This window comes from Paramisgurnus dabryanus, chromosome 10 (assembly GCF_030506205.2).
Source record: "Paramisgurnus dabryanus chromosome 10, PD_genome_1.1, whole genome shotgun sequence".
NCBI lineage: Eukaryota > Metazoa > Chordata > Actinopteri > Cypriniformes > Cobitidae > Paramisgurnus > Paramisgurnus dabryanus.
Window position 1 is genome coordinate 20885459 of NC_133346.1, and position 27963 is coordinate 20913421.

General features: G+C 37.6%; 1 protein-coding gene across 1 annotated transcript; it reads left to right on the forward strand.

Annotated features, from left to right (window-relative positions):
- On the forward strand, positions 1 to 27963 carry tbc1d10ab (TBC1 domain family, member 10Ab). The gene is made up of 9 exons (XM_065290386.2): positions 1 to 983; positions 12816 to 12912; positions 14920 to 15027; positions 15244 to 15350; positions 15422 to 15536; positions 16000 to 16065; positions 20756 to 20945; positions 21429 to 21583; positions 25433 to 27963. Exons 1-9 carry the CDS (start codon positions 790 to 792, stop codon positions 25823 to 25825), a joined length of 1425 nt encoding a protein of 474 aa, XP_065146458.1. The 5' UTR covers positions 1 to 789; the 3' UTR covers positions 25826 to 27963.

Genomic DNA, 27963 nt, shown 5'->3' on the forward strand with positions numbered 1-27963 from the left:
TGCGCGCATGATATCAAATACCGCGAGGGCGGTCAGGTTTCAATCGCTCTCGCGGTACTTTGATGTCATATGCTGATTGGTCTGCGCTGCATGAAGTCGAACGCACCTAATGATACTGCCTTTACTGCGCATAATCGGCCACGCCCCCTTAAAGCGATGTTGTTACCTACCGCGAGCACGTCAGTTCATCACACAGCACACAAACCCTGATAAGCGGTTATTGCATTATAACGACGAAAATAGTCGTGTTAGACAAAATATTCTAGCGGCATTAAAACGCAGTGAGTCTGAATTTTATTTGTTTATACAGAGAGTTTGAATTATTTTACTGTGGTTTTGATTTCGGTTTAGCCTGTTAGCTTATAACTCCTAACATTGTGGTCTGTTTGACAGAATTAGGCTAAAACGACGTTAACCTAAATTAAATCATGGTACGTTTCGTTTCAGCCACAAAAAATCTAAAAAACGTGCACTAAACCTAAAATTTTACCTCAGACATTATTACCTGGCTAGGTTATACATTCACTCATGATAACATGTTTTTTTATGTGGCTTCCGCGAAGTTATGCTTTATAAATGTAACTAGTGGCTGATAATGATGACTTGTCAATGTCAGATAAACGTCAGTTTTAGGTTAGTTTAATGTGTCGATCATCAGATATGGCGTATCGTTAGTAGTGTCACTGGAGGCTGTGGCTCAAATCTCAGTCTGTTGATAGTTATCTGTGTCCTTATTCTTGCTTGAGCCACGAGCAAGCTAAAATACTGGGCTTAGACATCGTATTCAGGATGGCTACGCTTCAGTCAGGCAATGGAGTCCAATGGAAAGTCAATAGTAGTTTGCAGGGCACTGTAGAAAATCTCGCCGAGCAGGAGAGCTCATCCCTGGGCTCGGAAACTGAGCTTAACGGCTTCACCAACACTGAGATCCAGGCTGACAAATATGGATTTATAGGAGGTGCTCAGCAAAACGCAGGAGAAAAGTAAGTTTTAACACGCTTGGGTTTGCATTTTGGGGTTTCAAATGTTACTTTTGTTGTATTTAAACTCTTAAACTATAAATATTTTATGCCATACAGAACTGTTTAATGTCATGCAAAAGTGTGATATTTGTGAAGCAGCTATGTAGACAACACACGTAAAAACACTGTTTTGCTGTAAATAAATAAGTAAACTGTATGTATTGTTTAATATCATTACTGCTTTTAATACAGTATATAATTGTTAATTTACATTTAGATCCTATGTCATAAAATCTGCCATTAAAGTAACAACTTACCCAGAAATTAAAATTGTGATGTGATAACATTCTTTCTTCAGGCGAACACACAATATCTATATATGTATCTATATATATGTCTCTATCTGTCTGTCTGTCTGTCTGTCTGTCTGTCTGTCTGTCTGTCTGTCTGTCTGTCTGTCTGTCTGTCTGTCTACACACACACACACACACACACACACACACACACACACACACACACACACACACACACACACACACACACACACACACACACACACACACACACACACACACACACACACACACACACACACACACACAAACACCACAGTGTTCCTGTAGCTAAATTGGTATAGAATGGTGCCAGCAATGCAATTGTAATGGGTTTAAACCCAAGGGAACACATTCTAATTAAGAATATTGTATACCTTGTACATTTGTATAAAAAATACATAACTGTATCAATCACTTTAAAGGTATGTGTATGTATGTGTCCCACAATCTTGAAGCACCATGATTAAACCATAATCATAAACACCATCATTAAAGTAACCCAAAACTTGTTAATAAATCTCTTTAAGAGTAAAACAAGGTGTGTGTGTGTGTGTGTGTGTGAGGATACAGTATATTGAGCTTATTTTGCGAAATTGAAACAAAAAAGCACTAAATTCAAATGGTGTTTGTATTGTATGTTGGTATGTATGGTTGGTATTATATGTTGAATACCTCAAATTTCAGTGGTTTATATGTGTGAAAACCAATTAGGTGTGAAGTTATCATGTCATAGGTGATATCTTAGTTATCATGTGACCCTGGACCAAAAAAAAACAGTCATAGGTTAGATCTGATTCCTGTAAATACAGTCTGAGATAAGTTTCTTTAGCAGCATTAGCGCTACAATGTGCTAACAAATACATTTAGAAAAACTTAGTCAGTGGCAGTGGCGGATCTTGGTTTGTGTGACATCATCATCATCACATTAACAGGAAAATTTAAACATCATGTCTAATGAGACTGCTTTGGTTTAATGGGGATTTAAAAAAAACGGAGAGGGTGGATTTTTTCATTGTAGGGTGGTTCACACACTGCCAACACACGTTTATGTCCAAACACCTTGTAAACGTGAATTTTGCATAATATGTGCCCTTTAATAATTATAAAAAAATGTGTCTGTTCAGCTGAGTCATATAAATCTTCAGTTAGTAAATTATGAGAGAATTTTTGGGTAAAACATTCCTTGAAGTGTTACTGATTTTGAAGTAGGTGAAGTATTTTTGCATTTCCGTTCTTATCCTCCCTTTGGAACTTTGAATTGTCTTTTTGGGTCAAATGTTTCTCAGTGGTAGAGCATTGCTAAAAGCGCAAAAGGTTGTGGGTTCGATGATCTCAGGGAACACACGTACTGATAAAATGTATACCTTTTAATGCAATGTAAGTCGCTTTGGATAAAAGTGTCTGCCAAATGCATAAATGTAAAAGTCTTTCCCTGCTCCATGTGAGTGCAGAAGAGCTGACAGGTCTATAACACGTGACTTTAAAAGTCCCCAGTGACTCAAGCTGTTCCTGCTGAGTTCATGTAAGCCGGACAGCTTTGAAAAGTGCTTGGTCAGCTTACATTCCCCAGCTATCAAAGACTGAACGGATGTTATATAATGTTGTGAGCTCTAAAGTGTCTGCTTAGGTGCAGTTTGTACAAATGCTGTAAGATAGGCAGCATAGGCACTTTAAACTGTATTTACTAAACAAACCAATGTCCAAGCCACATTTGGTTTTTCCTTTGGATGATCCAGTAGTACAGTGCCTGCAGCTATTACAAACACTTGTCTGTTTCGCATTGACTTGTATGAGTGTCTCTGATGGCAGAGGACAATGAAGTTCTGTTGAAGATGTTTAAAGCACTGATCAAATGAATCACAGAAAGTCATATCTGTCCTCTAAAGTTTATAGAGAATTTCCCTTATTCCCTTTATAACGGAAGGTTTCTTTTAGATCTTTCTTCTTTCTGACGTTTTACCTCTTACCATAACTCCCTTTAGCACATGGAGTTGCTCATAAATGTATTTTGGCACTTTTGATATAAACTGCTCAGTGATTAATTCTGTTCTTCCTGAGGCAGTAATGCAAAAACGCAAATGTTTGGACCATTTTATATTGCTGATAAAGTTAAAGCTAAGATGATTGTTGTCTGGAGAGTCTGGTTTGTTTTATTCTCCACTGTCAGTGCTGTATATAAACAGACCATTTATATTTTACATTTATGTATTTGGCAAATGCTTTTATCCAAAGTTACTTACAGTTCAATTAAAGTATATGGTTTAATAGTTATTGTATGTTTCTTGTGAATCAAACCCATGACTTTGGCATTGCTAGCGTTTTGCTGATGCTCTACATTTGGATTTCTGGAATTTTCCTTTTACACATCCTCTGCTTTTTAGGGCCCGAGCACACCGGGGTGTGAGGACCCTATTGTTCTTCAAGGAGTTATTATTTTTTTTCTTTTTCTTCTCCGACTTCAGCGGGACTTTAGAGGGCCTAAACATACTCGAAAACTCATGAAATTTTGCACAGATGTCAAGAGTGATGAAAATTTACATGTGGTGTAGGCTTTAGAATTAGGCGTGGGAAAATGGCTCTATAGCGCCACCTACAAATTTTCAACGAAGCAGCCCTCGGACTGTGTTTGACGTACAATTACGAAATTCGGTACGCTTCTGTAGCATGACATGACCTACAAAAAAGTCTCTTGGAGCGAAGCCGTAAACCAAACAGGAAGTCAGCTATTCAGAGTTATTTTTGTGATTTGGGCGCAGTTTTTGTCATTTCCAGGCGTCATACTTTAACTAACTCCTCCTACAGTTTTCGTCGGATCATCTTCATATTTGGTGAGTGTCATCTTAAGGCCTTTGTGATGCTAAATTGCGAAGGATTTGACTCTACGTAAAAATTTGTGTCGGTTCTGGCCCGACAAAGTTTGATGTTTTCCAATGAAACAGGAAGTTGCTGGAACTCATGCATACAATGTCCGATCTGTCCCAAATTTCACATGATTGCTAAGAGTCCTGACCTGAACACATCTACATAACAATTTTCATTTATAGCCATAGCGCCACCAGCTGGCAACCTGAAGGAACATGTTTTAGCGCCACTTTCAAATATTGAATGAAGCAGCCCTTGGACTGTGTTTAACTTACATGTACGAATTTCGGTATGCTCATGTATTATTACAAGCCCTACAAAAAAGTCTCTTGGAGCAACGCCCTAAACCAAACAGGAAGTCAGCTATTTTGAATTATTTCTCAGATTTTGTCTCAGTTTTTCTCATTTCCAGCAGTCATACTTTAACTAACTCCTCCTACAGTTTTCGTCGGATCATCATCATATTTGGCGAGTCTCATCTTAAGGCCTTTGTGAGGCTAAATTGCGAAGGATTTAATTCTATATTAAAATTTGTGTCTGTTTCGGCCAGCCAAAGTTTGATGTTTCGCAATGAAACAGGTTGCTGGAACTCAGGCATACAGTGTCCGATCTGTCCCAAACTTCACATGATTGCTAAGAGTCCTGACCTTAACACATCTACATGTTAATAGTCACTTATGGTTATAGCGCCACCAGCTGGCAACAGGAAGTGACATGTTTACAATGATTATGCAATGTCTGATCTGTCCCAAACTTCACATGATTAATAAGAGTCCTGGACTTAACACATCTGCATGTCAATAGTCACTTATGGTTATAGCGCCACCAGCTGGCAACAGGAAGTGACATGTTTACACTGATTATGCAATGTCTGATCTGTCCCAAACTTCACATGATTAATAAGAGTCCTGGACTGAACACATCTACATGTCAATAGTCACTTATGGTTATAGCGCCACCAGCTGGCAACAGGAAGTGACATGTTTACAATGATTATGCAATGTCTGATCTGTCCCAAACTTCACATGATTAATAAGAGTCCTGGACTGAACACATCTACATGTCAATAGTCACTTATGGTTATAGCGCCACCAGCTGGCAACAGGAAGTGACATGTTTACAAGGATTATGCAATGTCTGATCTGTCCCAAACTTCACATGATTAATAAGAGTCCTGGACTGAACACATCTACATGTCAATAGTCACTTATGGTTATAGCGCCACCAGCTGGCAACAGGAAGTGACATGTTTACAAGGATTATGCAATGTCTGATCTGTCCCAAACTTCACATGATTGATAAGAGTCCTGGACTGAACACATCTACATGTCAATAGTCACTCATGGTTATAGCGCCACCAGCTGGCAACAGGAAGTGACATGTTTACAAGGATTATGCAATGTCTGATCTGTCCCAAACTTCACATGATTGATAAGAGTCCTGGACTGAACACATCTACATGTTAATAGTCACTTATGGTTATAGCGCCACCAGCTGGCAACAGGAAGTGACATGTTTACAAGGATTATGCAATGTCTGATCTGTCCCAAACTTCACATGATTGATAAGAGTCCTGGACTGAACACATCTACATGTCAATAGTCACTTATGGTTATAGCGCCACCAGCTGGCAACAGGAAGTGACATGTTTACAAGGATTATGCAATGTCTGATCTGTCCCAAACTTCACATGATTGATAAGAGTCCTGGACTGAACACATCTACATGTCAATAGTCACTTATGGTTATAGCGCCACCAGCTGGCAACAGGAAGTGACATGTTTACACTGATTATGCAATGTCTGATCTGTCCCAAACTTCACATGATTGATAAGAGTCCTGGACTGAACACATCTACACGCCAATAGTCACTTATAGTTATAGCGCCACCAGCTGGCAACAGGAAGTGACATGTTTACAATGATTATGCAATGTCTGATCTGTCCCAAACTTCACATGATTAATAAGAGTCCTGGACTTAACACATCTACATGTCAAAAGTCACTTATGGCTATAGCGCCACCAGCTGGCAACAGGAAGTGACATGTTTACACTGATTATGCAATGTCTGATCTGTCCCAAACTTCACATGATTAATAAGAGCCCTGGACTGAACACATCTACATGTCAATAGTCACTTATGGTTATAGCGCCACCAGCTGGCAACAGGAAGTGACATGTTTACAAGGATTATGCAATGTCTGATCTGTCCCAAACTTCACATGATTGATAAGAGTCCTGACCTGAACACATCTACATGTCAATAGTCACTTATGGTCATAGTGCCACCAGCTGGCAACAGGAAGTGACATGTTTACACTGATTATGCAATGTCCGATCTTTCCCTAACTTCACATGATTAATAAGAGTCCTGGACTGAACACATCTACATGTCAACAGTCAGTTATGGTCATAGCGCCACCAGCTGGTAACAGGAAGTAACATGTTTACAATGATAATGCAATGTCGGATTTGTCCCAAACTTCACATGATTGCTAAGAGTCCTGAACTGAACACATCTTCATGTCAATAGTCACTTATAGTTATAGCGCCACCAGCTGGCAACAGGAAGTGACATGTTTACAATGATTATGCAATGTCGGATTTGTTCCAAACTTCACATGAGTGATAAGAGTCCTGAACTGAACACATCTTCATCTCAATAGTCACTTATGGTCATAGCGCCACCAGCTGGCAACAGGAAGTGACATGTTTACTAGGGCTGGGGCGGTTCGGGTTTTTTCTTACCGCGGTCGGTAATCAACAAATTCCCGCGGTTTTGCGGTTTATTGGCAAGACAACCAGTTAAATAACATGCATGATTTATTTATCTTCAATACAAAACATGTGCAAATTACTTAAGGAACATGTAAAGTGAATATTATTTCCTTCCACATTTCTTCAATTTCAACATTCAACAACATGAACAATTAATATTATCAGTTTAAAAAAATTTTTTAACGCATTGCACGTGTCTAAACGTGCCTACAGATTTCGCCACTTTTCTATCCTTAATTTATGAATGGCATGTAAATGACACAAATTATTGCTGCCCTGACGGTCTGGTAAAGTAACCATTTGTATGAGAAATCATTTGTACTGCATATGTGTCCGTGCCTGAGTATAGCTTTGAAGCTGCACGGAGACGCGTGTGTGTGCGCAAGATGACGCGGTCCGTCTCTGTCTCGCGCGCGCCCGGGCAGTCCGCGTCTGTCTCGCGCGCGCCCGGGCAGTCCGCGTCTGTCTCGCGCGCGCCCGGGCAGTCCGCATACGCGTCTGTCTCGCGCGCGCCCGGGCAGTCCGCATACGCGTCTGTCTCGCGCGCGCCCGGGCAGTCCGCGACTGTCATACCATAAACATCTGTTTTTTTTCCACAAACGGAGAAAGAAGACGCAAAAGCAAAACTTTTTAAATGTGTCCTGCTTTAGAAATAGCCACTGTGGTAGGCTAGATGAAAAAGAGACAATCTAACCTCTTTGGATATCAATCCTCGGACTGATCGCGTGCTCTATGTTGCGTGACAATTTAATAATGTATGAAACCTGATTCTGTTGTTGATCTGTTGCGGCTGAATGACAAATTAATATTAAAAATCATATCAGGTTATAGTTTAGTTAACAAGCTGCGGTTGTTAACAAGCTGCGTGTATAACTTCCCCACATATACACACAAGTGCAAGCCAATGTTTCAAGTGTATTTTTTTTTTTTTGCGGTTATGACGGTAAGGAGCTCAGACCCGCGGCATGGGTCACGTGACCGCGGTATGGCGGTAATTCGGTTACCGCCCCAGGCCTAATGTTTACACTAATTATGCAATGTCTGATCAGTCACAAACTCCACATGATTGATAAGAGTCCTGGACCGAACACATCTACACGCCAATAGTCACTTATAGTTATAGCGCCACCAGCTGGCAACAGGAAGTGACATGTTTACAATGATTATGCAATGTCTGATCTGTCCCAAACTTTACATAATTGACAAGAGTCCAGGACTGAACACATCTACATGCCAATAGTCACTTATGGCCATAGCGCCACCTGCTGGCAACAAGAAGTAACATGTTTTACACTGATTATTCAAAGTCAGATCTGCCCTAAATTTTACATGATCAATAAGAGTCCTGGACTGAACACATCTATGTGCCAACATTTACATGTAGTCACTCATACTCACACACACACACACTCGCTCACTCTCTCTCTCTGTCTCTCTCTCTTTCTCTCCCTCTCTCATGCTATCTTACACGATGCTACCTCACTGTAATTTGTAATTAGCAACATGAAATGTGGCACATTATACTACACTTTTAAATAGTTCACCTATGTTTACATGCTTAAATCCCTATTTACTACTGTTCCCTTTAATTCTTATGCCACGGCGTGGTGGTGTCATGTGTGCGAGGGCCCTTCCATCACTGCTTGCAGTTTTAATTTGTTATTTGTTTTTGCTTATTTGTTTATAATTTCATGCCCCCCAAAAAATACACAGATTGGGGAGGGTGTAAGAAACTACCCAGTCTCATGTAGATGCGTATAAATAGCATGAAGTGTAAAAATATATATAAATTTATATATATATATATATATATAAAATATTCCTATTCACTTAAACAGCGCATCTTTTTTTTGTCGTTTTATTTATTGGTTTCTCAAAATTTTCTGTTTTTTTAAACCATTTTTGCTTGGGTTTAGGGATAGATTTCAGATTTGCTTAAGGACGTTATTTAATATACAGGTTTCTCCATGTTTTTGTCTATTGTAAGCCATGGTCGCTTGGAGTTGGGGTTAGAATTGGGGTTTGGGTAAGGATGACATTTTTATATAACAAAAAACTCTAAACCCAAGCAAAAATGGTAAAATAAGCAAAAAAAATTTAGAAACCAATAAATAAACGACAAAAAAAGATGCGGCTTTTAAGTAAATGGGAAGGACTGGCGTATCATATGCACGCCCAATTTGGCGTGCATATGATACGCCAGTCCTTCCCATTTACTTAAACGGCGCATCTTTTTTTGTTGTTTTATTTATGTATTGCACGATTTTCACACTTCATGCTTTTTATATGCAACAACATGAGACTGGGTCCTACGAAATGGAGTGCTTTGCCTCTTGGAAAAAATGTAAGCTTTAAGCAGTACTTTGGATGTGATTTCTTTCGTAATGGTAGCTAGACTTTCGCTCTCGTTTCAGTCTGTTTTTAGATAAAGGAGGTCTTTGAGAAATCTGGAAGTAGCACTGTGCCTCATTATGGCACAGAAGTATCATTCATAGTTAATGTCATTAAAGTCTATTAGAGAAAGACGTCTTTGGTCATGTTACAAAGACAATGTGACTGCAGGGTAAATGACAGTTGTGCTTCTCCATGGAGAGAGAGACCGAAGCCACTCATTGACTGAGATTTCACTGTTATGCTTTTGTTGTCATCCAATTGTTTACTACTGCTATGGAGATGAACACGAGAGCCAAGCCTCTGGGGAGATTTGCAGGGCACCAATGCATATTTCAATGGTCTTTGTTGCTATTGATGCTCTCAGGTTCTGAGAGGTTCCTGAGGGAGTTAAGCTACAAGTTAAGTTATATTTGTAGGCATACGCGAGTGTACGCGTACATTGCATCTGATGCAAATTTTGTCATCAGAATAGTACGTGCACACTGTACGCCCACCGCCAGATTTTTGTAACCGCTCATACTTTGTATGCATAGGTCATGCATGCATGTACAAGAGAATGTAGTATGTAGCCCAGGAGATGCATTGCATTTTGTTGCAATGCCCATGCGTGGAACGTCTGTGTACACGAACGAGTCCAATAAACTAGGCTATGCATCTAATGTGTTGTCCTTAACTGAACACATCTCTGTGTTATTTTCGGAACAACACACTTTGTGTTGTTTTAACACATCTTGTGTTGCCCCTTTTTTATTTAACCTCTGTATCAACTTGAAATGACACATGTGTTAAAATAACACACGATATGTTAAATAGTATAACACAAAACAATGTGTTAAAAAGTAACACATCCTTTCTTAGAGTGTTACTATGGAATTTACTATGGAAGATCACTAACGTACTTCGGTCGTGGACCCCATTCACTTCCTTAGTAGGAATAAGAATCAATGGAAGTAAATGGGGTCCATGAACGGTTTTGTTACAAACATTTCTCAAAATATTGTGCTTTGTGTTAATCAGAACAAAGAAATGTATACAGGTTTGTAACAACATGAGAGTGAGTAAATGATGACAGAAGTTTTATTTTTGGGTGAACTATCCCTTTAAGTTTAATTGGCTTGTTGTTTGGGCTTTATGTTGAAGCAAGCGCCAGGAAGAGAGCGGGCAAAGAAGACAGCAAACGTTTTTGTGCACTGTGTATACTTCCTATTTCGTTTCTCTACCCACAATAAGCTATCAGCTTTGGTGAAAAGAGACGTTTCTACAGGGTTCTTTTATGGTTCTTCTTATATTTAGGGTGAAAGGTTGCTTACCCTGCCCTCTTTATAAAAGCAACTCCTCTTGTACTTCATAAGGGAGTTCACCCTCTATTCAGCTCACTCTTTTCGTTGTTTTGCCTAACACAACTAACTTGCCAGTGTACGATGGAAAAGTAAACAGACAACTGCCTGTTTCTGTAGTTTCTGTTCCATACTTCTAAAACACCACACTCACCTTTAATCTGGCAATAAGTCAGTCTGTGCTGGGTAGTCCACAAACAAACAATTTATAGTTCAATATGAAACTTTGAATGGTTAAATATGAATTATTGATAGTAATTAAGAACAAAAGCAAAATATTCAGAAAGTAGTTTAAGCATGTAGTTAGACACAAATGAATAACCATAGCCTTATGCCGTAGTCACACTAGACTTTCAGCATGCAAAAGTACCACGTAGACTTTTGGGAAACTGGATATGACATCACGCAGCAAACCATTGTCTTTACAAACTAATAAACAAATTGTTTAAATGTTAACATATACTACCTATTCCAATATGCAGGGTTAGTTTACCCAGGCAGCTTCTTTTGGATTTTTATAATCTTACAAAGCAGACTGTTAACAACAACGTTACTATTAATGATTCCTCCATCTTGGATTTTATAAGGTCACGAACGCAGCATGTCGATCTCCTATTGGTCACACGTCTTAACTTGATACAAATTCGCAGGTTTTGAATTTTTTAAGTGAAAAGCAATTTGAAATTGCGATTCATTTCAACTTTCTTGACTAGTGATGAGTTGTAATGAATTATAAAAATAAAGTTAAATAACTCAACTAACTCTGCTAATTCAAATTTATTTTTTAAGTAACAGCAACGTTTGAAAAAAAAGTCAGGTAAAATGACATGGAAATTCAAGTTGATTAGACTTAAAAATTGAAATACAACATAGACATTTTTACAGGTACGAAATGTCTATTGTGACCGCGGCATTACTTTTCAAAAAGGATCCCTGTCGATCCAGGCAAATCCTGTAACATTTTTTGAAAAATGCTAAACAAAGCCAATTTTAAGTCTGATTAATAACTTTATTATGTAGATAATTTAAATTCCTACATATTTTATAAAGGGTGTGTTAGTTAGATGGATGTAATAAAACCCCTTTAACAGATGTTCAGGGCTCACACACACAGACTGAAAACAAACTATGTGTGTTATTTCAAAAATTAAGTCCTCCTTGGTGATATGAGTAAGACTGGAACCAGATCTCTGTTCACTCCTGACCCATAAATCCTCCCTACGTCTGCTCGGACTGTCCAGTGTTTTTTTGAATTCATGCAGTAAGAATGTTCTTATAAACATCCATCACAAAATATCACAAAATGCACATTTTTAGTCTTAATGTTAATGATTAGCGAATCACTACTGTAGTTACAGGTCCCGTTCTTTCTGTGTTTTTGCAGCTTTGATTGTGTTTACAGTGCACAATATAACATGTGTTTATGTTTCACGTGTAAAAAAACGCGGTATTTTTCACACAATTTTCTTATCTGTATATCGCTGTTTTCACTGTCCTTAAAACGTGCTGATGTCTTCCTTGTTGTGTGAAGTCCCTCCTTCAGAAATATGTAATGAGTTCTGATTGTGTAGTTTTTTTAATGTGTTGTGATTCCATAGCAGCTTAGCTTGCTGTTAGCTTAGCTAGCAACTGACGTATTCCTGTGGGCGGATGCTAGTCAAAAAACTGTTCTACTGACATCATTAAAACAGAAAATACTGTAGTCCATACTGGCCGTTCGCTGTAGGCATTGAAAAGGGAATTCTGAAAATATATCATCTGGCAGTGAACTTTGAGCTTTATAATTTTACAGGTATTATTTATGCTATTATAGCATGATTACACACTTACTGGGTTTAAAAATGGGATCAGAAAGAACGTGAACTTTAAAACCATGTAACGTCACAATTCTGGTTCTGCTTCTAATTTTCCTTATGATTCACTTCATGACGCAGTTGTATAGACTTTTGATGCCCAGCATGTTTTTCACTCTCTTTATTAAGATTCAAACTAAAAAATGTCAAAAACAAAATGGCTTCTACAGGCAAAAGTCAGTATTCAGTGTAATTTAGCATATGAATACATATTGCATTAGCACCTGTGGCTGTGTTTGCAATGCATGTTATCAGATAAATGCTCTAATCTTTTTTTTTGTCCTCTCAATGCAGTGATGAGATTCCTCCAGAGGTGCTTCGACAGAGAGAAGCTAAGTGGCTGGATATGCTGAACAGTTGGGACAAGTGGATGGCCAAAAAACACAAAAAGGTTTGTCTTTAACCCAAGCCTCAGACTCCTTGCACTTTTGTATAGTTCAAATTCTTCTGAAAATTGCTTAATGTTCATAAAACGCAGTCATGGCCAAATTATATTATCCTTGGAATTTGGCTTCGTATCTCAACACAGCTGCAGGTTTCTAAAGTTACAAACTGATTGATCAGATAAAGATGCTGGTTATGCAACCCACTTCCATCACATCGGAGAACATTTATTTACTCAATGAACTTTTGACATGACATGTAATTTTCATACATTAGAGCACTAAAATGTTACATTTACATATATGCATTTGCCAGAGTGAATAGTTTTTTATCATTATATATAGTCCCTGGGATTGAACCCAAAACCTTTTTGCGCTGCTAACACAATACTCTACCACTTAGTGACAGGAACACATGGGGACAGTTTTCCAGACAGGGTTTAGATTAATTTAGGACTAAACCTTAGTTATAATAGGATGTAACTGGTTTTTACAACCATACCTTTACAAAAAACATTACAGGGTGCGCATATTCAGACAAAACAATTGCACTGCATGTGTAAGACTCGTCAATAAAGACATCTTAAACATCCATTTTAGTCTGGGACTAGCATAAACCCTGTCCGGGAAACCTCCTCATGATGTTTTGAAAAATGTGACACTGATGGTCCAGTTCTATGATGCTCATGTAAGGTTTTTGTCAAAGACTGTAAAAAAATATGGACAAAGTGTCCTCACAGTTGTCGTGAAGGGCAAAATTTGATTTATAGACCAAAAATACTTTTTGGACCAAGCTGTAAATATATTTTTTACTGCTTTAAAGTGGTGCATTTTAACATGGGGGGGGGTCCTATGGGATTGACTCACTTTTGGAGCCAGTATTTAGCGGAGTTGATGAATTCTAGTTTAACCCTTGTGCCTTGTTCCAATTCACTACCCTTTCGTGTTGTTAGCGGCCAAAATGGCCACTAAATTAACGGCTGTAAAAATCAGATTAATATTTTTTTCAAATTTTTTTGCATAAATCTGTTAATCAACCTCAGTACTGATCAAAACTACCAAATGTTTCCAAAAATTTCATGATTTTAACTCTTTAATTGCCAAGCTCATAAGTGATGCCACTGATTTGAGGGGAAAAAAACCACAAAATCACTGATTTTCAATATAAAAAAGGATTGTGGACTGGATTTTTTTCACCCTTTTCACAGTCTTGGGCATGCCAAAGATTGATAAAAACATTGGCTTTGATGCATTTTTAGTTTTTGTGCAGCATCAGATAAAAAAATTTTATCAAAATTTTTTTTATCTGATGCTGCACAAAAACTAAAAATGCATCAAAGCCAATGTTTTTACCAATCTTTGACATGCTCAAGGCTGTAAAAAAGGAAAAGGAAAATCGAGTCCACATTCACTTTTTATATTGAAAATCAGTCATTTTGTGTGTTTTTTTTCCCCAAATCAGTGACACTACTTATAAACTTGGCAATGAAAGAGTTAAAATCATGGAATTTTTGCAAACATTTGGTAGTTTTGATCAGTTCTGAGGTTGATTAACAGATTTATGCAAAAAAAATGTGAAAAAAAAAATTCATCCGATAAATTTTTACAGCAGTTTAATTTAGTGGCCTTTTTGGCCACTAACAACACGTAAGGGTAGTAAATTTGCCCACGGTATATTGTTACGTTTTTGAAAAATTTCAAAGCATTTTCTTAAAACATGTGTAAATATAAGATTTGTCACCAAAAATCATTCCATTTGCTGAAACAAAGAAAAAGTTGTGGCCAAATTAAGACAAAAAAATTGCAAAAATGGCCAAAAATGGCCCCAACAACACATAAGGGTTAAGTCACTTCCATGTTGGCTTCATGATAGAGATGAGAAGATTGCACCTTCTACATGGCTAATGCACAATTTGGTCAATTTTTAAAGTTGAGTAAAAATCATTGTTGTCATCCACTACCATGTATTAAATATTGCTATTTACTATGAATTTTCCTCTCTCCATCCCCTGAAGGTAAAGTTGCGGTGTCAGAAAGGCATCCCTCCATCGCTCAGAGGTCGCGCATGGCTTTATCTCTCCGGTGGGAAAGTTAAGAAAGAGCAGAATCAGGTGAAATTTCAGGTGAGGAGGACATTTCCAGGGTTTGGGAGCGCTACGAGCTCTACCATCATAAATGTGCTTAGAGGTAGACAACATGATTTGGATGCCTTTTAGAAGGCCTTGTTTCGCCAAAAATGTAGGTCTGCATGTTTCTGAAGAAATATGATGTATACTTGTGAAATTTTTCGATATGCAAATTTAAAAGCATTTAAATGATTTATTTTGCTTGTGTTCCAGGAGTTAGACAGTCAACCTGGAGATCCTAAATGGCTGGATGTGATCGAGAAAGACCTCCACAGACAGTTTCCATTTCATGAGATGTTCGTAGCTCGAGGAGGACACGGGTAAGTCTGGTCTTCTACATCTCACCCGACAGGCCTCTTCATTTTAACCCTGTGTTGTATTGCGTGTGTAGGCAGCAGGATCTGTTTCGGGTGCTGAAGGCGTACACGCTGTACAGACCGGAAGAGGGTTACTGTCAAGCCCAAGCCCCTATAGCCGCTGTACTGCTCATGCACATGCCTGCTGAGGTCAGTACTTCATCCTCATGGCTCTGCTAGCCTGTTCATTTATCTGCTAGCTAATCTGTGATCACTCACTGTTTACAGACGCTTTTATCCAAGGCAACTGCGTTATTCAAGCTATAGATTTTATCAATACTACCTACATGTAAACATGATTTTGTAGACGACACTTAGGTCTGTGAAAACCCACCTTGATATCTGTAATATTTACTGAAATATCACTTTGATCTCTTTAATATTGACTGATTAAGGTCAAAAATTGAAGTCAGTGTTTAGGAAGGTGATTATTGTAATGCTCCGAATCTCATAAAATACTTTTAATAACTGCTGTAAAATCTGTAAAATTAATTGGCCAATAGGAATCAAGTATTCCACAAAGCCATGTAATAAAGTTGAATGATCTGAGACTGGATTAGAAGCTCACGTGTCAGGCCTCATGTTTTTTTTTTTTATGGTTATGATTTGCTAGGATGCGTTCTGGGGTCTGGTTCAGATCTGTGAGAAGTATCTGCCCGGATATTACAGCGCCGGCCTGGTAAGAGAACACTGCACACTGTCCACTTACATTAAATGCTGCTCTGTGTATTATCAACATCAATCATGCTGCCAAAACACACTCATCGATTGGTTACAAGACAGCAGGTCTCTCATGTTGTTGTGTGGTATGTCCAGGATGTTTATCATTATGCTCACAAACATTTTTTTGCTGAGGGAATTTGCTAATGTTCTACAGCTTCAGCGTGCTTAGGGTTCAAGGGTTGCTTCTCTTAAACGCTTCACAGCCTGTTTAACTCTGCCAACCTGTTTGTTAACCCATATCAACCGCAGCATCTGTACAAACGTTATGAGGCATGACAAGATTTTGACTTAAAAAGGCATACAGTTGATACAGCAGAACATTTCATTACTGCAACCTTTGTAGTGTTACCTGGAGAAAGCATTATGTTTATAAATGGTAGCCTAACATTGAACACAACACCTCTGTTGACAATGGTTTACGAACACATATTGGATAAGAAAAAATGTGAAGAGTCACACGTGTCCTAACTAGACGTGCCTCGACACACAATGAAAGGTATCTTTTTCATGTTACTTAGAGTTTTTGTCCTAAATAGCTTTTTATTTAAAGGGACAATAAGTAGGATTTTCCCCCATCTAGTGGGGAAATTGTATTTTGCATTCAAACGAATAGTGCTCTCTAACGCCTCGCTTTTCCAAATGCATGTTGCAGCTACGGTAGCGTTATGTAACCACTGATCTCCTTGGCCATTTCAGCTGGTTCACGTGTTCTGAGCGAAAACGCGTTGCGGTAGGCTATTATTGTTTTTCGAATAGTGCGAAACGACATGGAAGCCTTCTTGGACTTGGATCCGTTCAATGTAAATAAAGAGAAGAAATTCTAAGCTTACAAAGAAAAGTCAGATCATCGCAGATGTTATTTGACACCAATGAGGACATATTTATCAATAAAGACATTGATTTTGACTAATAAAATACTTAAGAAACTGCACACTGTCCCTTTAAGAAACGATTTCTATTTCTGTGATGTCGTGGCTGACAGCTCTGCCTATACAGAGATCTCATTTATGAAAGTTCTGCGCATTATAAATATTAATCATCAAACATGAATGAGAAGAGATTGATTATAAATGTTTTAAAGCAAAGATATATAACAAATCCCTCAAGTTGCACAAGAAAAGCCATAAAAAGTGGAGGGATACGTCTCTGTATTTGTGTGCAACTGTGCGCTCCTCAGCTGCAGTTTGAGAGAGCAAAAAACAGAACAAATGCAAACAGAGCAAAACTGTTCTGATTGGCTGTGTTTTGTGATTGACTCTGTCGCACTCGGCCCCTTGTTCGCATTCAGTATGGACAGACAGATTGCCAAGCGCTGGAATATCCCTTTGCCTCTAGTTAGGGCACTGTGTCACTCAGAGACTTTTGGGAATGTCCATTTACTGTTTTCACCGTAAATTTTACGGTGCTTTTTATTTTGAACAAAAAAACATCATTTTAAAGGCGGGGTGCACGATTTTTTAGAAACGCTTTGGAAAAGGGAGTCGGGCCGAGTACCAAAACACACTAGTAGCCAATCAGCAGTAAGGTGCGTGTCTACTAACCGAAGTCGTCGTCTGGGTTGCGTATGTGTGGGGCAGGTCTATTGAAAGAAGGTCCAGATTCTATTGGGGTAGGGGCGTGTTTGTTTACGTGATTTCAAATGTCAACATTGGCTTTCAGAGATCGCGCACCCCACCTTTAATGATATTTCACGGTAAAAGTACTTTTTAACTCTTTCCCTGCCATTGATGAGTTATCTCGTCAATTATGAAAAAATGTTTCACTGCCAGGGTTTCCCTCAGAAAATGTGTTAGTTAAGGTGGTGCGGGTGGGCGGGGCTGGGGGTACGTGGCAATCTAAGGGGTGGGGCGTACGCGTCATGATGAAAATGAAAATATTTTTATTACAAACACTCAAATAAAACTTAATTTTGAAGAAACTGTGACAGAAAACGAACACATACAAGATTATTAATGAACTAAATGTTTTTTAACAGATACCTCTAACGAAAATAGCTGCATGATGAAGTGTAACTAAAGGGTTAATAAATCGGTTATCATGGACATGCATTTTATCAACTGGCTATCCTCCGGATAGTGACTGACCATTTCGACCCTGTGGCGCTCGTGCACCCTCGCGGTGTGAAGCACGTCTGCTCTATTCTCCGAGATGCGTTTGATGGCCTTTTGTGCAGCAAATTTTTTTTTTTTTTTGACAACCTAGTTAAAGGAATATTTCATTTTCTTAAAAGAAAAATCCAGATAATTTACTCACCACCATGTCATCCAAAATGTTGATGTCTTTCTTTGTTCAGTCGAGAAGAAATTATGTTTTTTGAGGAAAACATTGCAGGATTTTTCTAATTTTAATGGACTTTAATAGAGCCCAACATTTAATACTTAACTCAACACTTAACAGTTTTTTTCAACGGAGTTTCAAAGGACTATAAATGATCCCAAACGATGCATAAGGGTCTTATCTAGTGAAACAATTGTCATTTTTGACAAAAAAATAAAATAAAAAATATGCTCTTTTAAAACACAACTTTTCGTCTAGGTCCGGTCCAGCGTGACCTAACGTAAATGCGTAGTGACGTAGAAAGGTCACATGTTACATATATAAAACACACATTTGCGGACTATTGTAAACATTAAACTGACACAAAGACATTAATTAGTATCAGTTGACATACAACATCGTAGGAACGGTCCTCTCTCAACACACTTGTAAACACTGGGGCGGAGTTTCGCGTTCGTTCTCTGTGACCTCTTGACGTCATGACGTATTGCGTGGGGTCACACTGGCGCATCACGACCGATACACGAGAAGTTGTGGTTTAAAAGTGCATATTTTTTATTTTTCTTGTCAAAAATGACAATTGTTTCGCTAGATAAGACCTTTACGCCTCGTTTGGGATCCTTTATAGTCCTTTGAAACTCTGAAACACAAAAAACTGTTAAGTGTTGAGTTAAGTATTAAATGTTGGGCTCTATTAAATTCCATTAAAATAAGAAAAATCCTGCAATGTTTTCCTCAAAAAACATAATTTCTTCTCGACTGAACATAGAAAGACATCAACATTTTGGATGACATGTTGGTGAGTAAATTATCTGGATTTTTCTTTTAAGAAAATGGACTATTCCTTTAAGGCGCTGGGTTTCCCAGCTTAGGCGGGCCGCCTGAACTGCAAAGTGCTGTTCGCTAATGACGAGTTTTACGGCAATCCGTATTTCCACTATTATCCACCCAGGTGGGGCTCTTACTGAACTTAAAAACCTGGAAGTAACCACTAAGAACAAACAGTAAAGACTCTATGTATGTTTTGATCATTGTTCTGAATCTGATCTCTATCAAAAGTCCTTGACAAAAATGCAATTATCTCGGCTTTTTGCTCAAAATTTTGTATTTTTGAAGAAACCATACCCATATTGAGAGGTGATAAAAAGATAAGTTTTTTGTTTGAAAGCAGAGGATCTCAGGGTTAAGGTGCCTTGCTCAAGAGCATCACAGTTGCCATCTGCCGGCCGTAAGACTTGAAAAGAAATCTCTTGGGTTACAAGCCAGACTCTCTAACCACTATTCTACTACTGCCCCCCACCCTTGATTATCCCATTAAAAAAATCTAGAGACTTTAACCATAAAATATATGGTAATTCACACCTTTTACATTCAAAAACCATACATTTAACAAAATTTCAAAACCATAGATTTAACAAAGCATTATGTTAATGTTTTAAATCTATTACAGTTTTTAACTGTATATGTTACATTTTACTGCAGCATTCTTTATAATTTTTTTAGTTAAAATTCTAAACATTAATTAAAGTGTTGCTGCTAAACCTGATGGCTGATATAATGATTACCATATATGGCATGGCTACCTGTTGCTAGGTTAGGGCACGAAATAAACCAGTTTGTTTGTGGTAACAATGTTTTTTACTGCACTAACCATGTTTTTCTAGCACAACTATAGATATTTTGTGGTAACCATGGTTTAATTATAGTGACCATGGCTTTCCTGTTCAACCATAGTTGATGTCCGTAAGGGCAATTATTGTCTATTGTGTTTGAACAGTTCAGCTCTCCTTTAATTGATTCTGACGGCCAGCATTATGCAAGATCTTTTGTGTTTGACATTCAGGATTAAACAGGCAAATACTGGGCAGTGAGAAAGCGAATGGTAGGGACAGAAATATCAGATACGGAGAGAATTAGATTGAACCAACAAAAGGATCATGCACTCTTTATCTCGCTCTCATTTTCCCATTCAACTTTACCCGGTGTGCTTCCTCTCACCGAATCGTCTCTGTCACCAAAATTTGTTTAATATGTAAATGCAACTTTGAATTCACAGCGTTATCAGATATTGTAGGACGTATCATCAACGACCTTCATTCACCACAGAGGATTTACATATTACGGGTTTCTTTAAAATACATAACGAAAAGGAAATATAGCACATCCGCTCCGGTACACCCCATGGTAAGGCAGATATGCTGTTTTGGATGGTTGCCGGGCTGTTGCTATACATATTCTGGTCCCAAAATATGACTTCTGCACTTTTTTAATTTAGCTAACAAGCCTATTTGCTTTGCATAATCTACAGGGATGATGAAGTGGTTTCCAACTTCGATAAGTATTTTTTGTGCATCTCTCTCATTGCACAGGAGGCCATTCAGTTAGATGGCGAGATCCTGTTTGCTCTTCTCAAGCGTGTATCTCCTGTGGCGCACAGGCACCTGAAGAAGCATAAGATCGACCCCATCCTCTACATGACAGAATGGTTCATGTGTGCTTTCTCCAGAACGTTGCCCTGGTCCTCTGTCCTGCGGGTGTGGGATATGTTCTTCTGCGAGGGTGAGACCAGATACCACATGCACTTTGACTGTTGTTAACACCTCGCCTGCAACTCTGCAGATTAGCAACAGTTTAGTTTGCACTTTGATACTTGAAACTTACTGGTAGAGCCCAAAAATAATTTGCGAAACTCGCACAGTGCAACGCCTCAATATTTTTGGTTAAGTTACTGTTGATAAAAATATTACACCCGTAAAAGACATACAGTTCTGTAAACAGCAAATAAAGTCACTTATAAACCCGTCTTTTGTGTTAGCCAATCAGGAAGTTAGAAGGTTGTGTAAGTCGCTTGGAAACTACCCTACTGAGCGAACAAATGAATGAATTTTAAATAAAAGGGGTTTCCTTCAGCAATTTTGTTTTTAGAAAGTAGTTATGTGATTACATATTAATGATAATAAACTCTATGTAATAGTAACTTTAGAAGTAGTTTTTTTAGCTACAGATGAGGAAGTTGCATTGACGTCTTTGTGCGTAAACCAGGTGTGAAGATCATCTTCCGTGTGGGTCTGGTGCTGCTGAAATGCATGCTGGGATCTCAGGAGAAACTCAAGGCGTGTCAGGGCCAGTACGAGACCATGGAGCTGCTAAGAAACATTGAGCCACGATACATGCAGGAGGGTTTCCTAATGCGAGAGGTATTACACACCTATTTACATCTACAGCAAGTGTCTCAGCTATTATTAAAAGCACGGTACTGCGCTCTTTACCTTCCTCTTTTTTTAAAGTGCTTACTGTGTTTCGGAGGTCATTTTCAAAAGAAAGCAAAACATCCACACTGCTGAGGTTAAGAATGAAATCTAGGGCTTCAACAAATAATCGATAAAATCGATAATAAAGGTCGTTTTCAACGACGTTGTGCATCACCGCCGGACAGCGTCTGATTTATACAGTGCAAACTGTGCGCTTATAAATAAAGTCAGGAACTGTTTATTCACACAGGGCGAGCTGCGTGCTCAATGGCACCGCGCAACCAGCTTGTTTAAAAGCAAGGCAGACTAATTTTGAATAGCCATTGGGCTGATTTTATTACGTGGAGCTGGCAATCCTGATAGGATATTGACAGAAGAAAAAGCACAAGCTAGCGCTGGTTAATAAAGGTTTAATTTCGTTCTTTAAAGGTCACGTTCTTTCTGATTCTATTTTTCAGACTTTAGTTAGTGTGTAATGTTGCTATAATAGCATAAATGATACCTTCACAATGATAAAACTCAAAGTTCACTGTCAGGCGATATATTTTCTTTAACAGAATTCCCCTTTTAAAGCCACAGCAAATGGTCGGTTAGGACTACAGCGCTCTTCTTCCCGATTGAATGACATTAAAGCAGGAGTTTTTGACTAAATTCCGCCCACAGAAATACATCAGTGGCCAGCTTTGGCTCAAACGGCTCGCTTAAGCTGAGCTGCTGTCGAATCACAACACACTAAACAAGCTACACAATCAGAACTCATTACATATTTCTGAAGGAGGGACTTCATAGAACAAGGTAGATATTAGCACGTTTTTAGGACAGTGAAAACAGCGTTATAGAGATAAGTAAATTGTGTGAAAAATGAGGATAAAATGTTTGTTACACGTGAAACATGAACACATGTTAGATTGCGCACTGTAAACACAGTCAAAGCTTCAAAAACACAGGAAGAACGGGACCTTAAATACAAGTGAGTTTGTATTTGTTTAATTGTTGTAGGGTTTTCATAAAAATAATTTTGAACCACATACTACTAGGGATGCACCGATAGGATTTTTTGAGCCGATACCGATTTAAACAGACAACTTCTGGCCGATGCCGATACCGATATTAAACACTTGTATACAATACTACACAGTTGGTCTATTAGCTAGTTTATTTCTGCATCAAATTATTTTTACTGAACATGGATTGGATCTAATTAATGTTCAACTGACCAACATAATAAGAGAGGCACAAATTAAGCTAAAACGAAGAAGACAGCATGACAACCTTCAAAGGTGGTTTTTGCTATTCAGCATTTATTTTATTAACAACATTAACAATTTTTTTTTTTACATATAATGGATTTCTTTATGCAGTTAATTAATAAACAATCGGTATCGGCCTTTCTTGTGCTATTGCCGATATGCCGATGGTTTCAAATTCATCAAAAATCGGCCGATAAATATCGGCGGCCGATACATCGGTGCATCACTACATACTACACATCTGTTTTAAAGTAAGGTTTTATTAATGTAACAACGCATGTAACTTTTATATCAAAATGGCCTATTTATTTTGTTAATAATTAATAATGTTAAAGGTGCAGTGTGTAATTTTTAGAAGGATCTCTTGACGGAAATGCAAAATGATATACAAAACTATATTATCAGGGGTGTATAAAGACCTTTTATAATGAACCGGTATGTGTTTATTACCTTAGAACGAGACCTATTTATCTACATACACTGAGGGTCCCCTTACATAGAAGTCACCATTTTGTGCCGCCATTTTTCTACAGAAGCCCTTAACGGACACATTTTTTTAATAAGTTCGACGATGACATGTTTGTCTGGTGGCGGCTACCGTAGCTTCTCTAAAAGCGAGGGGTGAGCAGTCGACTAAGCCATTGGTTGCAATTCGTGACCTCACCACTAGATGCCGCTAAAATTTACACACTGCACCTTTAATTCTCATCAATGTCTAAAGTTGAAGATTAAAATGAGTTTATTAATCTTTTGCAAAGTTTCCTCACCAGCACATCTCTGAAGACGTGATTCGTTTTGTTTGTTTGTGTTTTGACATTTTAAATATGTTTTACTATTTAAAAGCTGCACAAACTTTGTTTTATTAAATGCTTAAAATATCAAAAGCAAAAAGATTTTATTAGTAAAACTGCAGTGGTGTGTGGCCTTTGCACTTTTAAAAGTACACTTTTACATGTAGTGCCCCATTTTATCTATAAAATGTAAAAAATCTAATTGATAAAATATTTTCATCCAATTCTAATTGATAAAATAATAACCCGATTAATGGATTATAAAAATAATCATATAATAATAAGCCCTATTGAAATCACAGAGAATAACAGCAGTATGTCTCCCCCTGCTGGTTAAAAAAGGCAACTGGGATGGCTGCTTTATTTTTCAGTAACTTTCAGGGGCATCATGCACCAATTTTTTAAGGGGGCACAGCTCACAGAAATTTGTGCATACACAGACATCAAACGAGGTATTATAGAGCTTTCAGCATTTTCCATGACACTTACATTTCTTACAATCTGAAAACCCTTGCTTTCTGCAAAAACCTCCAAAATAAAAGTGTTTTCATATCATATACTATTCAATCGGAATTACATATTGGCATAATATTTACATCTGAAACGGCATGTTTTGTTTATTTACGTTTTGTTTAATGACTTGTTTAATGCATTTTGCACAACAACTATATCCTATGAAATTAATGTAATTTTAAACCCATAAAGTATATAAACAACGAGAATTACACGTGATTGAGTTTAATGTTCAATAATGATAAAAAAAATATGTTTAGATACAATTATTAGAGGAACGCATTATTGCATCAAATTTTACCTCATATGTGAGAATGTGTGATTCTGCGTCCCCGTAAACTCTGGCAAACTTTGGCGTTGGCGTCCAAGAAGAATCTGGAAATCTACTAATATAACGTTGAGAGAGTCACATTTTAAACCATACATTTTCTACACAGAGGAGGTTAACTGCACATTACTGTACTGGGGTTGGGAAATTTTGTGAGTGTTTCTCAACGTTTTAATTCCTCACATAGCAAAATGCAGCAGCAACAGCAAAGAGCACGCTCACGACGTTGTTTGCCACTGATAAACACATGGAATTCAAGCACTGTACATAACTGTTTTTTTAGTATAGCTTTAATAATCATAGATTATTTATCTTATTGTAGATTTATTTATTACACGTCTCGTTGGAATGCTTGATTCTGATTGGAGAGTCGCGACATTTGCAGGTTTGTCATGTTAAAGGGACTTTCCACTTTTTTTGAAAATATGCTCATTTTCCAGCTCCCCTAGAGTTAATCCGGTAACCCGAATGCTGCTAATCATTTTGACAGGTACAGTTTAATATTAAACAAAAATTAAATATAAATATGCCTTTAATAACATATGAGATTATGTTTACAAATGATTAAACATTTGAACGTCTTGTCTTATCTTAAAACTGAAAGTAAATGGGTTTTCCTGGCAAAAGGTCTGCATTTGTTAAAAAAATCTAATAAAATATTTTAAATGTTCCTTATCTTACTAAAAGGTACATAGCCGTGTACTAAGCAGGATAATGTACTGCCCCTTCAGTGTGATTCAAGACCCTCCGCTTTACGTCAGGTCCTCCTGATCGCACTTCCAGGGCTTATGTCTGCGATAACAACCGGCTATCTATACATTATCCCTTACATATATAATTGATTTTATTATAGATTTATATAACTGTAAATGTATAGTGTTAAAGTCTCTCTCCCTTTTTCTTTCCCTTTCAGGTCATTGAATTAACTCTGTCCGAGCGAGACATAGAGAAGGAGCACCTGTTTCAGCTCCGTCGCTGGAAGGAGACCCATGGAGAGCTGCACTGTAAATCCCCTCCCAGAATGCACGGTGCCAAAGCCATCATGTCCGCCGAGCCACCCAGCCGCCAGGACCTCAAACAGAACCCCACAATCATCGTCGAACTGCCGCCGGCCACAGACGGCCAGGTGGAAAAAGATACGAAGAATACGAAGAAGAGCAAACAGGAAAAGAAAAAGGAGCCGCTCGTCAATCCATACTCGGAGCCGTTACAAAACGACAACCTCTCACCTTATCTGCAGAAAGACGAGCTCCTTCTGGGCTCCAATCAGAGTCTTAGCAGCACAGAGCACGACACCTACCTATAAACTGTCAGAGGAGATGAAGAACAGAAACCATGATTGACAGTGCTTGTGCAAGATCTGTTAAAAAAAGGGTCTCGTGTTAAGGTCGTCCTACCTCCCTAGTTTTGCACCATAGGGGATTTTGCACTCGTATAAGGTGACTGGACCAAAAAATGACTTCAGAAATATATCACACCTGGGAAAGATGTATCGAGGATGAGGATTTTTAGGTGTTTACATGATATGAGTGTAGATATGTTGCATGTGTGCATGTTTATGAAGGATGAGTAGCATGTATAAGCTGTGCTGGTTGCAGATCATTCATATGGGTCCAGGGAAATATCACTGTGTGATAATCAGGAACATTTACTTACACCTGAACCAAGAGTCCAAATGATTTATATGCTGTTTATACCAGATTCAGAAGGTGAACGATTCCTCATCTTATCTAAAGACTTCACTTGAACTGTTCACCCCAAAATGAAACCTTCTTTTCCATGTTGAGTTAAATATTGACATCTTAAAGTGAAAAAAAAATACTTTTCACTTATTTTCAGATGAGGAAGATATTGCAACTATAGCACATTTATTTTTATGTAGTGATATTACCTCAATATACTTGCAGTTCATTTTCTTGACCAGTAAGGGGAGCTATAGAGCTGCTGTACACAGATTTGGGAGCTTGAACAGAAATCAGTGACCATACATCACATGACCATCCTGTTGTGTTTTGCTTCACAAGTTCATCATCTCTGATCTCTTTACAATCAATTTTATGAATGACACTAAACAGTAAAACAAATACACAGGGCCATTTTTCATTATTTTTTATTTTTTTTCCACATTAACTATATCATTTTATATATATATTATAAAGTGTCATTTAATAATGGTGAGTCTATGTATGGCACAATATCCACATACATGTCTATTCAATGAATTTTTCATTCCTTTCTTCATAAATGTTGTGTACATTCCATGGATTTGAGTTTTTATCATGACCTGTTTGTATTTCTTTTTGAGTCCAATGTGATCTTTTACACTGTAAAAAATATTCAGCATGAAGTTAAAACAACTTGGTTATGTAAGTTTTATGTTAGTTTTGACCTGTGATAAGTTGACATAACATATAAAAACAAGTTAAAATAATATAACTAAATTTAAGTTAAAGTAACATTATGTTGATTGGTATCATTTTTTTTTTTTACAGTATACAGGAGTTAGCTATGGATATGTGAGCTGGACTATAGTCAGGTAGTGTGGGACACTTTCACATTTATCTTAATGACAAAATGTTTCCCAATCTACCTGCATTATTGATTTTCACCTTTAGTTTGTGACCAAGTTTGCAAATTTTTTTTTTTTAATTCCCAGTTTGCAAAAGGTTTGGTAGGATTTTTGTAGGATTAAGACAAATTATATATTTTTAAATGTCTGCTGACTTTACTTTTATGTAAATAGTATAACACAGATGATTTTAACACTATACAAAGTTTATGTTGTAAAAAGAGAAATTTTTCATGCTATGCATATTTATGTTAAAAAAAATGTTTTTGCTGTGTGTGGGCTGAGCCATATACAAGATTAAGTTTTTGCTTTTCCTCTGTTATGGGGGATTTTGGGAGGAAGTGATAATTTTGTAAGATAGCAGCATTGTTTTCCATCTTATATCAGATGTTAACTCGATTAACGTCTGACATCTTGCCAAGTTTTATATTAAGATAAACAGCAAAAATCATAAACTAACAATGCATGCATATTTATGTAGTTTGTACACATAATCCTTACTTTTTATAGAATTGAAGTCCTATAAAATTAATCATTATTTAGATAAGCAGCTGCCTGAGAATTTATACATGCATTTTAAGTTTTGTATATTCAACCCTTAAGCAGCTATGAAGCTTTATCTCATTTTTGGTGATGGTTTTAAGATTTAGATCGTTTGAGATTTACTGGTTTAAATCCATGAAATTAAATAGTTACTGTATTATCGAGAAAATGAAGGTTTCCCAACGTACAGATTTTAATACGCACATAAATGTTACACTCATAGGAGCTGAAGTTATTTTCATTGTCAGACTTGCCTGCCTATACAATTATCCTCATGTATTGCAAAAACACAGATAAAATATTTTTCATGATTAAATTTGATACTATCTGAA

Excerpts from the sequence above, each read along its gene's own strand:
- tbc1d10ab (XM_065290386.2), top strand. The coding sequence starts at position 790 with ATGGCTACGCTTCAGTCAGGCAATGGAGTCCAATGGAAAGTCAATAGT. Across the intron at positions 16,066-20,755 it reads GATATTACAGCGCCGGCCTG|GAGGCCATTCAGTTAGATGG; the intron begins GTAAGAGAACAC and ends CTCATTGCACAG. Across the intron at positions 21,584-25,432 it reads AGGGTTTCCTAATGCGAGAG|GTCATTGAATTAACTCTGTC; the intron begins GTATTACACACC and ends TTTCCCTTTCAG.